The following is a 13,002-nucleotide window of genomic DNA, read 5'->3' as shown; positions in this document are numbered from 1 at the left end:
GTTATTGGTAGTTATTTTGTGAAAGATCAAATGTGTAAACATTAAGAATCATAAGAAAAAATACAATAAGCAACAGAAAAGAAAGGACTACCATTTGCCCCTACTTGCTGACCAAGGATAAGTGGAAGATTAATACCGTAAATTGTAAGAAATTAAATGTCTTGTAGCAGACGCTAATAATCTTAGGTATAGACAATTTTAGTAGCTGTCTCTGTGTCTTATTGTGTCTGGTTTCTTCTCATTTTACTGTGACAAGTCCCTGTGTCACTGATCGTTATGAGAAACCATGTTAGTCTTCCATTCAACAATTACCCATTTTTCTCCACTGCATTCAGAAAATAAATAAACAAACACATAAATAAATAAAGCAAAACAATAAAAACTGGATATCCCCAGGTCTTCTCCAATCTGGCTGTATTTAGTCTTTCTGACTTGATTTTTCCTTCATAAATCCTCCATGCCAACAAGACTGACAAATTCACCATCACTTCTAAGTGTCTTATGCTTTTCCATTGATGTGTTTTTGTTTATTCAGTTATTTCCATATACTTTTTTGTCAAACTGATCCACACTTAAAAACCTGTATTAAATCCTATTTCCTTCAAGGCTTCCTCAACCAGGCCATCCTGAAGAGATATCTCTGTCTGGAGACTCATCATTATTGAGTTATTGCTTATACAATTTACTTGGAATTCATCATACACTGTTTAGTGATATCTCTTCAGTGTTGTCTTGACTCACACTATCATTTACTTTTGTACAAGTTTTTCTCCAGTAAACTCACTGAGGACAGAGACCAGTCCACGTTATCCACAGTACTTGATATGTGGTAGTTATATAATCAATATGTTTATTGATTTAATTTACAATATTGAGTTTTCATAGGTACAGATTTATGATTATCTCTCATTCAATGCCTTTCCCCTAAAACTTTGTAAATCTTCTCTAAACTTCCCTGAGTTTGAGCCTCACATATTAACCATACATTCATTGAGAACCTGCTCTTTACACTGTATATTCATAAGTATGTGCTATGTTATTCTAATGTAATTATAATGTAATATTATCATGGTAAGCATATTGAAGACAGGTCTGTCTCTTCTGCTTTGCAATCCTCTGTGAGGGTAGGGCACAGAGAAGATATTTTGTAAATTTGAAAAACCAATACACTGAAGTTTCAACTAAGAGGTTAAGATAGGGTCACTGTGAGGTACCAAAGCGAAAAAAGACTATAATGCAGAATGTCAAAATAAATACTAGGCTTCAGGTTTTGCAATGTTTATGCATTTTAAGTACATATGAAAGTTCTTAAGAGGCAATTTGAAGCAATGTGTCTGTAAAGAGAGTTTTTTGGAGAGTTTTGCTGCTGTGCTGTGAGTTGTACCCCACCACACAGTTTTAGGGTTGGAAGCTGGATTCTGACCCCAAGCAGAGCGAGTTGCTTTTTTTTTTTTTTAAAGATTTTATTTTTATTTATTTGCCAGAGACAGAGAGACAGCTAGCGAGGGAACACAAGCAGGGGGAGTGGGAGAGGGAGAAGCAGACTCCCTGCCGAGCAGGGAGCCCGATGCGGGGCTCGATCCCAGGACTCTGGGATCATGACCTGAGCCGAAGGTAGACGCTGAACGACTGAGCCACCCAGGCGCCCCCAGAGCGAGTTGCTTTAAGGAGAATCCAGTCTCATCTAAATTTGAGGAAGGGATGGGTGGCATAGGCAATTTAGACTGGATTCTCTAGCTACCTAAGGAATCTACAATCTAACCTAAGGCAGCAGGAAAGAGGGAGAGAGAGAGAGAAGTGCTGCCATTGTTGTGCTGGGAAGTAAATGTGCCCCCCACCAACCACAGGTCAAAGGCACATGAATCCCCAGGCCCACATAGGGAACTCAGGGTAGGAATATCAGTCAGTGGTCAGTGTGAAAGAGATCCTGCCCAACAGGCTTCTGTCAGAAGGTGAGAGAGCCCCAACAGAGAGAGTTGGTGAAGGCTTGAACCTCAGTAAACCAAGAATGAAGGGGTTGGGGAGGGGCAGTGTGAGAGCAACTGGTCAAAGGAGAAGCAATGCCTGCCTCACGGGTCTCTGGCGACTCAGATGGAGGAACAGAGGGGGAAGGAAAAGTCTTCCCTCAGTGAAATGTATTTAAAGGCATAGTGGGAGGAAAAAAAAAGTATTTTGCTTTGATTATAACCCATGAGTTGTTCAATATTCCTCCTAATTAATGATTATGGATTACTTTTTTTGTTCCCCAAATCCTGTGAAAATCAAATTTAAGTAAAATATCTTCCAATACAGGGGCACCTGGGTGGCTCAGTTGGTTAAGCAGCTGACTCTTGATTTCAGCTCAGGTCATGATCTCAGGGTCCTGGGATAGAGCCCCACCATATCCGGGCTCCAGGCTCAGCGGAAAGTCTGCTCCAGGATTCTCTCTCTCTCTCTGCCTCTGCCCCTCCCTCCACTTGCACACTCTCATTCTCTCTCTCTCTCTCAAATAAATACATAAATATTAAAAAAAATCTTCCAATACAAAAATTTAGACTTTTCATTAATTCAGTTAAATTAAATTTGCATTAGAACACTCCTTTAGAATATAGCCTGTAATCCCTGTGTCAGTTTTCTTTACTTATAAGGATGATTACATAACAAATAAATCAGTTCAATTTGGTTTTATTTTTCCTGCTCAACGAGCTTTTCATAATGCATATATGCTCAGTGCTGTAGAGGTGCTATGGGAGGTTCTAAATAAGAAAATAAATATTCAGTCTTTTCACAGAGCTTGAAATATTTTTGGATCAAGAAAGATTGTGTGAAAACAATCCAAGCAGTGTAAAAAACAATCCAAGTAGTGTATACTTAAAATGCATAAACATTGCAAAGCCTGAAGCCTAGTATAACAGGATCCTATCAAGAGTCTAAATGGCATACATAATGGCAATGGGCAAAGATTAACATTGGATACATTTATCTGAAAATATGCATAAGAAGAGCACTTCAGGTTTGGGATTGGATCAGATTAAACGCATTATAAATATTTTAATCATCTTACAAAGGTCATCATTAATCAATTCAAAAATTACCAAGCGTTAAATGTGAGCCAGACACTATGTTATGGTTTAAACATATTTTGAATAAAACAGACATTTTCTCTTCCCTCATGAAGAGTAATGAGATTCTAGCCTAATATGCTCATTATGTAAAGTTATGCCATTTGTGGGTCACTCCATATGCCCATACCTTCCAAACAGTCTCTCTCAATGACTATAGTACTATTTGAATTTTGTCATTAGAGGGTATTTCCTGTGGTTATCACTTTTTAATAACAGCCAACACTAACTGAGAATTTATTACATATCAAGCAATGTTATAATTGTCTTATGATCATGTTATATGATCATCATATAAGACATGAGATTAATTCTAACTTTTAAAAGTCCTGTGATGTAAGGACTATTATTAACACCATCTTATAGATGAGAAAACGAAGACACAAAAAGTGAATGTAACCTGCTCACAGCTTTGCTGGGATTCAGATCCAACCCTTCAATATAGGAGCCTTTGATTAAATTTTTATAATTTAAATTTAATACTTAATATTTTATATTTTTTATGTTTTATGTACTTTTAATACATTTGTTTGGGCATGGAATAAAATGGGAAAATAAGAACACATATGAGTAATGACAACAAATGAAAATGCACTAAATTGTCAATTAAAGAACGGATAGTGTCAGATTGGATTTTAAAAACCTAGAAAACCGATTGTGGGAGTGCTTTGGAGTTTAGACTTCAGTCTTTCTAGGTCTCAGTATCTTCTGAGAAAGAGAGCTAAGAAAATCTGCACTGAAAACCTCACAAGACTGTGGTAGACACAGATACATTATGTGGATGAGGGTGTCGGGGAAACCATATAGTGCTCTACACATGTCCATTGTTATCATTCTATTTGTTCATTTGAACTAGAAAAGCAATAACCATCACTCTTGAAAGGTGTTGCATTTCTTCTTGTTACTTTGATTGCGTGAATTCTAATAATTCTCTAATTAGAGACTTGGAATCAGGAAAAAGAGTAAAAGAAAATGAAGTTAAAACTGTAAGACAGAGCATGTTATGGGATATATTTCATGGTTTATACTAGAATTATGGAAAGGAGGAAACAGGGCCTTCCATTCATCTTAGAAGCTGTCCATGGTGAGGGTTGTCTAGACTATCTATGTATCTGACAAACTTTGGTTTTAGAGATTATGGGGAGGTAAAAATAAGGTAAGAGGCAAAATCACCAATTTCAAGTAGAATAGAGTAAAAGCAGCCTGGGACAGGATATACACTATCAGAGAATGGAGTCCCAAATAATTTGTATCAAGCATCACTTTTTCTCTTTTATCATTTTTACGATATTGAGTTCCAGATGCTTGTCTGACAATAGTAGTTTGAGTCAACCCCTATATTTGGCAAATAGTTTATTTCTAGAGGAAGAATTCAGGGTCTTCCGTGACTGCATTAATCGATTTTAACTTCCTCGGTAACTATTCACATTTTATTCCATTATGGTCCTAAACCTGAGCTAGCTCTTCACTTCCACTGATTATACATGGAAATTATGTGAAACTTCCATTTCTGATCTGAATATATGCAATTTCAACCTATTCTTTATTATTTAACAGGAATCCACTGCGAAGAAGACTTTGATGAATGCTCTTCAAACCCTTGCCAAAATGGTGGTACTTGTGAGAACTTGCCTGGTCATTATACTTGCCACTGCCCATTTGATAACCACTCGGGAACATTTTATGGAGGAAGGAACTGTTCTGATATTCTCCTGGGCTGTACCCATCACCAGTGTCTGAATAATGGAATATGCATCCCTCACTTCCGAAATGGCCAGCATGGATTCAGCTGCCTATGTTCCTCTGGCTATACTGGGTCATTGTGTGAACTTGTCACCACACTTTCTTTTGAGGGCCATGGCTTCCTGTGGATCACAAGTGACCCAGTTACAGGCAAGGGCTTAGTCTGTAACATAGCCCTCGGTTTCCAGACTGTTCAGCCAATGGCCCTTCTATTTTTCCGAGGCAACAGGGACATGTTTATAATGCTGGAGTTGCTAAGTGGCTACATTCACTTATCAATCCAAGTCAATCATCAGTCAAAGGTGCTCCTCTACATTTCCCACAACACCAGCGATGGGGAATGGCATTCAGTGGAGGTGATGTTTGCAGAGGCTGTGACCCTAACTTTACTGGACAACTCTTGTAAGGAGAAATGCATCACGAAAGCTCCTTCTCCATTTGAAAGTGATCAGTCAATATGTGCTTTTCAAAACTCCTTTTTGGGTGGTTTGCCAGGAGGAATGACCAGCAACGGCATTGCTCTGCTTAACGTCTATAATATACCATCCACACCTTCATTTGTAGGCTGTCTCCGAGACGTTAAAATTGATTCTAATCACATTACTCCGGAGGATATTTTATCTGGCTCCTCTTTAAATGTCAAGGCAGGCTGTGTGAGAAAGGATTGGTGTGAAAGACAACCTTGTCAAAACAGAGGACGCTGCAGCAACTTGTGGCTTAATTACCAATGTGATTGCTACAGGCCCTACAAAGGCCCCAACTGCCTGAGAGGTGAGAGAAGGCGGAGCACCCAGGAGTGCTGTGTCTCATAGCATCACAGTAACAAAAACAGCCAGTCTGCCTTTCCTGTTGTGAAACTAATGACCCCTCAGGACTTCTGCTTCTGGTTGCCAACTGACGAGAAAAAAAGAGGCTAGTAATGTGCATTAATTAATTTTGAGTGTATTCATTAGACATCAGGGTGTCATTCATGCAGAGAAGTAAAAAAAAAAAGGGGGGGGATAGCTCCTACCTAAATGAGTTTTCATCTTGATGTGTTTACAAAGTGCTATTACAATTTGTGGTGTGTCAGAAATGTACTGTAAATCATATTCAAAAGAGAGAGAATCTTTTGGAAAAAAGGACCATTAGACACAAAATTAGTCAATGCCAAGTATTGGCACAATCTCTTGTGCATAGTAGACTCTTAGGAAATATTTACTTCCTTGCTCTCTGTTCTATGCAATTCACATTTACTCCAAAATCATGTTTATGTTTAGCACTTTTATAAACCACTGATTCTAGTCAGAGGTATATTTTCCAGAGCTGCTTTGGAGGAAATAGATATTCTACCTAGGTGTCCTAAGGAAAAAAAAAAAGAAAGAAAATGTGGATAGTAACAACAGTGAAATTTTATAGATACCATAAACTAATTGATCTGATTTTTCTAGCAAATCACAGCTTGAAATGTATTTTAAAATCCTAAACTTCCAACATCGTTCCAAAGACTGCTGTTGATAGTGATCAATACATACCTGTTTCTTTTTATTATTATCATGCCTTGAAAATGTCTAAGAGGTAATTGCAACAGACTGCTTTGAAGTTCAACTGTAATTTACCCTAAGATTTTAGAGCAACTTGAAGTAGGACAACATCTGGTAAATAGTCTTCTCTGCTTTAGATGAAGTAAAATTAAAACCAGTCTTAGCCTATACCCTATTCCATGTATGAATGGCTAAGAGTTATTAGAAACTATTCATGGGTCTCCCCCCGCCAACCACAATATTCATTACAAATCATGGACCTGTTTGACAATGAGGTATGGCATCTACTAGCTCAATGTAATATTTTAAATAGAATGGCAGGTTGTTTTGTGATTTTTTTAAAGGAGAAAAGGGGAAATTATGCTGAGGCACTGTTCACTTTTTGAAGAAAAATTTAATTGACCCACAGCAATATTTTTACTACATATACAAAATAACAAACAGATGCTGACTCGTTTTGACTGGTTTCCAAATGCAGCGACCCATAAGGTTAATACTGACCACGGTGATGCTACCTGTCCTGGTAAATAGTTTCAAGGGATGCCAATTCAGTGGGTTCTGGTTTTCTTTAGTTTATTCATTCCAACTTGGAAAATTATGATTTTTTAAACCAAGTTCCTGAATTGGTTACGTGCCCCACCTCCCGCAGTTTCCTTATCCCCCTCCCCCTCGCCCACCCCCGCACTATCTGAAACTGTTCAATCCTCGTGGAAATGCTTGGCTTCAAAAGTGACCTGTATAGGGAGGGAGTTATGTAAAATCTTCTCTTTCCCAAAACTTCTTAATATAAGTTTAAGAAAGATTATATTTTTCATATCGCCTCAGTCATAAAACTAAAATATTCTGTATTGGTGTTATTTATTATGTTTGCTGGGGAGTTTATTCTCATTACAAAAGAGGCTTACAAGCTGCAGAGAGAAGAGGGAGCCTTTCTATCATTGCACACACACACACAGGAGGGAGGAGAGGTACTAACATTTACCAAGGCAAACTTCTTTCAGTTCTTGATCTTGGCTCAGTATTTCCCAACCCATTGCAATGAACAAGCAGGATGGATGGAGGATTTAGTTGGCTGACTAAACATGAATGACATGGAGATTTCCAATATTTTTACACTGATCTTTTAAAAATAATCAAATGTCTCAATAAGGGGAGTTCTGGAAAGTATTTCTCAAAGCTCAGTTCCCAGAACTGTCTCAATGTATCTTCTTGTGTTGGCTGTGTGTAAGACCACGGAGCTGCCAAGATACCGTTCAGAATGAAGACCTCTTGCTTTCTAGAGAATATTTTTTATTTGCAGAGGCAATTTACATATGTTTTCTCTTCAGTCATACATCTAGACTTTGAGACTCTTACCCGGTTAGCATTGCAATTTCTTAGATATAGAAGGGGCTTCACCAATTACTGTATTTTTTAAACTATCATGCCTGCCGAGGGTAGTGACCAAACTTCTGCTTACACACTTTTAGGAATGAAGGATTCATTTATTCTATCTTGCCAGAAACTGCCCCAAAGTTGTTTCTTATACTGAAATAAAATATGATTACTTATAGCTTTCATTCATTGGCAGCATTATAACTCTTGAAATCATACTAATATAAATCTTACAGGGATCTTCTTGAGAAGACTTCAGTATTTGAAGTATCTTATACCATCCAAGCCATCACTTCTATCATGCTAAACATATCCAGTTTCTTTTAATGTTTTCCATATGACATAACTTTCAGACACTTCATCAGCTGCTTGCTTGTCACTTACTTTGGAATAAATTTGCTTATCTGGTTCCTAGATGTGCCTGATGATGCAGAGTGACACAGGACTATAACCTCTCTCATTCTAGACAATGTTCTTCTGTTTGCAGCCTAATATTACATTGACTTTTTGGCAACCACGTTCTACGCTTGGCTCACTTTGAGTCATTCTTACTCATGGTGCCATAGAATTCTGCTTCTTCCACCCTAAATGAGGTACATTTAGAAGCAAGAAGCTTTTATTTATTCTTAGTAAATTTCACCTTGTTGTATTCTACCAATCATTAGAACTTGAAGCATATTTTTCATCTGCATTTGCCATCCCTCTTCATGACATATCAACAACACCGTTGAGAATCATTCCTCCCATGTTCACAACGAGTCATACATGGCTTCAGGTGTTTCTAAAAATCATGTAGTAAATCACCTCCTCTGACTACTTGCTGTGATTTCTGAAGAACAATGGGATTGCTGGAGACTCAAGCTTCTGAGAAAACAAAACAAAACAAAACAAAAAACCACAAAAACGCCCCCTAAAAGAGCTCTGTGTTCTGTCTTTTAATTTGGATCCACAGAGTGATCTGCAGGCATTCTAGGATGACCAGCAGAGTCCCCATCACCCAGGAGGTTGAATGATTTTGTGCATATTCTCAAACCTCAGGAGCTTCAAGAGCCACATTTTCCTATTAAACATTTTATCTCATATGAAAGTGCTGCAGTGTATTCAGAGATGTTAACCTCTTCCAATGGGTTATTTTATTTAACAGTACACTTTGAAAACTACTTGTAGTTGCCTGGAGCAGCTGGTCTCCAAATGCAGATTCAAAAATGCAATATTCCTATAGAAAGTCAAGTCAGAATTCTGAAAATGTAGCCTTTTATGCAGGAGGTCTTCAAACACAGATGGTTGCCTAAGCAAGTTTTAACTGTAGTTCAGCTACACTAAAATATGTCTTACCTTTGCCCAAACTTCAACTGGACCATGACGATATTTAAACACAATGAAATATGGTAAAATCTGTCTTGTTTCTGGTTAGTATTGGGATGTAAAAACTTGAAGATAGCCATCTCTTCAAGACCTCTCTCATCACATTCATCAGTGATTTCTAGATTATAGAGTTCAATGGTCCATTTTTAGTCCTTATCTTACTGCACCTCTCTTGATGTGATACCCATTGTAGCAACAGTAAACACAGTTAACCACTCCCTCTTCCTGACGAACTCTTTCCTCGCTAGGCTTATGGGACATCACTCTCCCTTGGTTCTCCTCCTATCTTACTAGCTGCTCTTTTGTCATCTCCTTTACCTCCAAATCCAAATGTTTGGTGCTTAAGGACTCAGTTCTTGGACCTGTTCTTTTCTCTGTGTATACTCACTCTCTTGATGATCTCATCCAGTCTTGTGACTTTAAATAGCATTAATTACACTGACAAATCCAAAATAATTATAGCTACCCCAGAATGTCTCCTCTGCACCTCTATAGCTGTTTACTAGACAGTTCCACCTTGATAGGTGCGTCTCAAATCTAGACAGTTCCATCCAAATTTAATGTGGACTCTCACTTTCCCACCAGATCTGTTCCTCTTGTTTTCTTTTCAGTCTCTGCAAATGGAAATACTTGCCCTAGAAAATCATGTAGGTTCTTCATGATATTTCCTTCAAAATATTTCCAAAATCTGACTATTTCTCATCACCTCCTCTGTTACCATGGATCCAAGCCACCATTCCTTCTCTCTTAAATTTCTGCAACAATATCTCTACCTTCTTTCAGTTCTCATTCAAATGTTATCTTCTCAGAGAGTACTTCTCTCACTACTTTATTAAAAAATCGCAACTCTACTTCTACCCCCAGCCCTCCCTATTCCCTTTCCCTACCTGATTTATTCTATACCTAAAGACTTATCACCACCTGACATGCTATATAGTTTGTTTCTTTATCTGTGTCTGGTCTGCATCCACCAACTAGAATATAAGCTTTAAGAAGACAGGAACTTTAGGGGCACCTGGGTGGCTCAGTTGGTTAAGCATCCGACTCTTGATTTCAGTTCAGGTCATGATCTTGTGGTCATGATCTTGGGGTTGTGAGATCAAGCCCCGTGTCAGGCTCTGCACTGGGCGTGGAACCTGCATCAGTAAGATTCTCTCTCTCTCCCTCTCCCTCTGCCCACCCTACCCCCAGTCACTCTCTCTCTCAAAAAAAAAAAAAAAAAAGGACAGGAAATTTAGTTCCTACCATATCATCAATATTTTGGAAGGTAAGGGTTCATTTTTATACATCTCGAGAGTTTTCTTGAGTTGATGTACACCAATAGTAATGCCAGATTAGTGCATTACTAACTTCTTTAAACAGGAAATTCTGGGTGAGTTCAATGCTCATCTTTGCCTCCCTCCTTCTATTTATCTGTCTCCCATGCCTCTCCCAACCAGGACCACAGAAGGAAGATTCTTCTTTCTTTGTTCAACTCCCTTGCCTTTTATTATTATTATTTGGAGTATCATCCCCAAAGAGGATTTGCGAATCTAATTCTTGATTTCTGTCCTTTAGAAAGAATGATTAGATGTAATGACATTTGCTTCAGCGTGTCCTCAAATAGCAAAGATGACAGATGCCTGAACAGTCTGCTTTGAGATGTTACAGTAAGAGATCTTATTCCTCAAATGTCTTCCACTAAGTTGGAGGACAGTAGTGTCTGATATTCCACCATTAAACCCCAGTGTTTTAGGGCAGTGAAGGAGAGGTAAATCTTAGGTTTATCAGCACAGAGATCTTTTCTCTTTCCGTTTTGTGATCAATGGGCCTCAACTCTAAACTATAAACCAAAATGTAGTTATTTTCAGAAAAGTCAGTAAACTGAGTATATTTCAGTAAGCTCAGAAGTTTTGAGAAATGAGGCCAAATTGTCATTCTATTGAATAAGCCTGTTCTAAACTTTAAAAAAATATATATGGGTGTGTGTGTGTGTGTTCATCTTCTGTCCCTTCTTACTTGTGAGTCTTAAAATGTTTCTTCTTTGTTTCTCCTGCTCTATTTTGACACTGAAGAATATGTGGCAGGCAGATTTGGCCAGGATGACTCCACTGGATATGCTGCTTTTTATCTTGACAAGAGTTATGGAGAGAACTTTACCATCTCTATGTTTGTTCGAACACATCGACCATCAGGCTTACTCCTAGCTTTGGAAAACAGCACTTATCAGTACATCCGTGTTTGGCTAGAGTATGGCAAACTAGCAATGCTGCATCCAGGTTCTTCCAAGTTAGCAGTACAGTTCATTCTCAGTGATGGAAATGTCCACTTGATATCTTTGAAATTCAAGCCAGATAAAATTGAACTGTATCAGTCTTCACAAAACCTAGGATTTATTTCTGTCCCTACATGGAAAATCCAAAAAGGAGATGTCATCTACATCGGTGGCCTTCCTGACAGACCAGAGACGGAAGCTAATGGTGGCTTCTTTAAAGGCTGTATCCAAGATATAAGATTAAACAACCAAAATCTGGAATTCTTCCCGAATTCAACAAACAATGCATCCCACAATCCAGTTCTTGTCAATGTGACCCACGGCTGTCCTGGAGACAACATGTGCAAGGTAGGATTATTCACACCAACTATGTCTATATTGTATGCTAAACTATTGTTTCATTAAATAATTTGTTATAGCCATTCTTTGTATGTGAAGATAATGTTACTGACCCACCAGCCATAGAATAACACTTTATCAGTATTTTTCCAGCAAGACTGGGGGATTTATATGGAGCCATAAAAAAATGACCTTGATCTTGGTGGCATCATGGTCTGTTTAATCATCCAAGATAACTCCAGCCACATGCTTCTACTGCCACAACAAACAAATTGCTCAAGAATAATAGTATTTTTTAAAAATATTTTCTTTTTTTTTTTTTTAAAGATTTTATTTATTTATTTGAGAGAGAGAGAATGAGAGACAGAGAGCATGAGAGGGAAGAGGGTCAGAGGGAGAAGCAGAACTCCCTGCCGAGCAGGGAGCCCGATGCGGGACTCGATCCCGGGACTCCAGGATCATGACCTGAGCCGAAGGCAGTCGCTTAACCAACTGAGCCACCCAGGCGCCCGAATAATAGTATTTTAATCCCCAAACTCTTAATGGCATCCCAGAGGTTTAACTGAATTAATTCATTTTGGAAGAGATCATCATATCATTTATATTAAATGCCCAACTACCGTTGTTTTTGACTATGAAGTCAACAACAACAAAAAACCCTGAGTGGTAACTTTCTTCTGGTAGTTGGATTTAAAATTCTCTGAAATATATTTTCCCTGAGGCTACGTTTTACTTTCTGTATTTTGTATGCTCTTCCAAAAACTATTTAAATATGTGAATTTGTCAGCTCTGCATGACCTTTGAAAGGAAACACATTTATATCTGTTGAACATTTATTGAGCTCTGACTATTGCCATGCACTGGGCTTGCTTCTAAATGTACAAAAATGAATCATGTTGACATTACTTGAGGAGGACTGCCAATGTGCCAGACACTACTTTCCATAGATGAATCCATTTAATTCTGTTGAAGGACTGCTATGTACAACAGGCATTGTTATTACCCATTTATGTCATTTACAGATAAGGAAATTGAAGTTTAGGAAGGTTATGTAACTCACCTAAATCACATCTTAACAGTGGGACTGAGATCAATACCATCTCAGCTCTCAGAAATTCCCTTTTAAATACTTTCATTTTGGATATTTTGAGAGAAACCTTTTAAGAACTCAGATAATAATAGTATGTCTCTGAGAGGCAGGGCAACTGAAGAGGTCACTGTATCTGGACCCAGAGGATGTAGGTACCAAGCTTCAACGTTTGCCTTTGTATTAGGATCTTGGGTAACAGGAGGGCCCTCTGCC

At 38.2% G+C, this 13,002-nt stretch overlaps 1 protein-coding gene across 3 annotated transcripts in view; it reads left to right on the top strand.

The window, feature by feature from the left end:
* The window catches only part of CRB1 (crumbs cell polarity complex component 1), a 152,453-nt gene that overhangs the window by 97,052 nt on the left and 42,399 nt on the right, over positions 1-13,002 (top strand). For 2 of the 3 annotated variants that reach the window (XM_035009536.1, XM_035009535.1), the window contains 2 exons: positions 4,659-5,615; positions 11,161-11,708. In XM_035009536.1, the coding sequence (XP_034865427.1) occupies positions 4,659-5,615; positions 11,161-11,708 (1,505 nt within the window). The remainder of the gene's footprint in view (positions 1-4,658; positions 5,616-11,160; positions 11,709-13,002) is intronic. The other variant, XM_035009537.1, reaches the window with a different exon arrangement.

This window comes from Mirounga leonina, unplaced genomic scaffold (assembly GCF_011800145.1).
Source record: "Mirounga leonina isolate KUSES-001 unplaced genomic scaffold, KU_Mleo_1.0 Mir_154, whole genome shotgun sequence".
Classification (NCBI taxonomy): domain Eukaryota; kingdom Metazoa; phylum Chordata; class Mammalia; order Carnivora; family Phocidae; genus Mirounga; species Mirounga leonina.
Note: the sequence above shows the minus strand (reverse complement) of the source record. Positions and strands in the feature narration are given on the sequence as shown.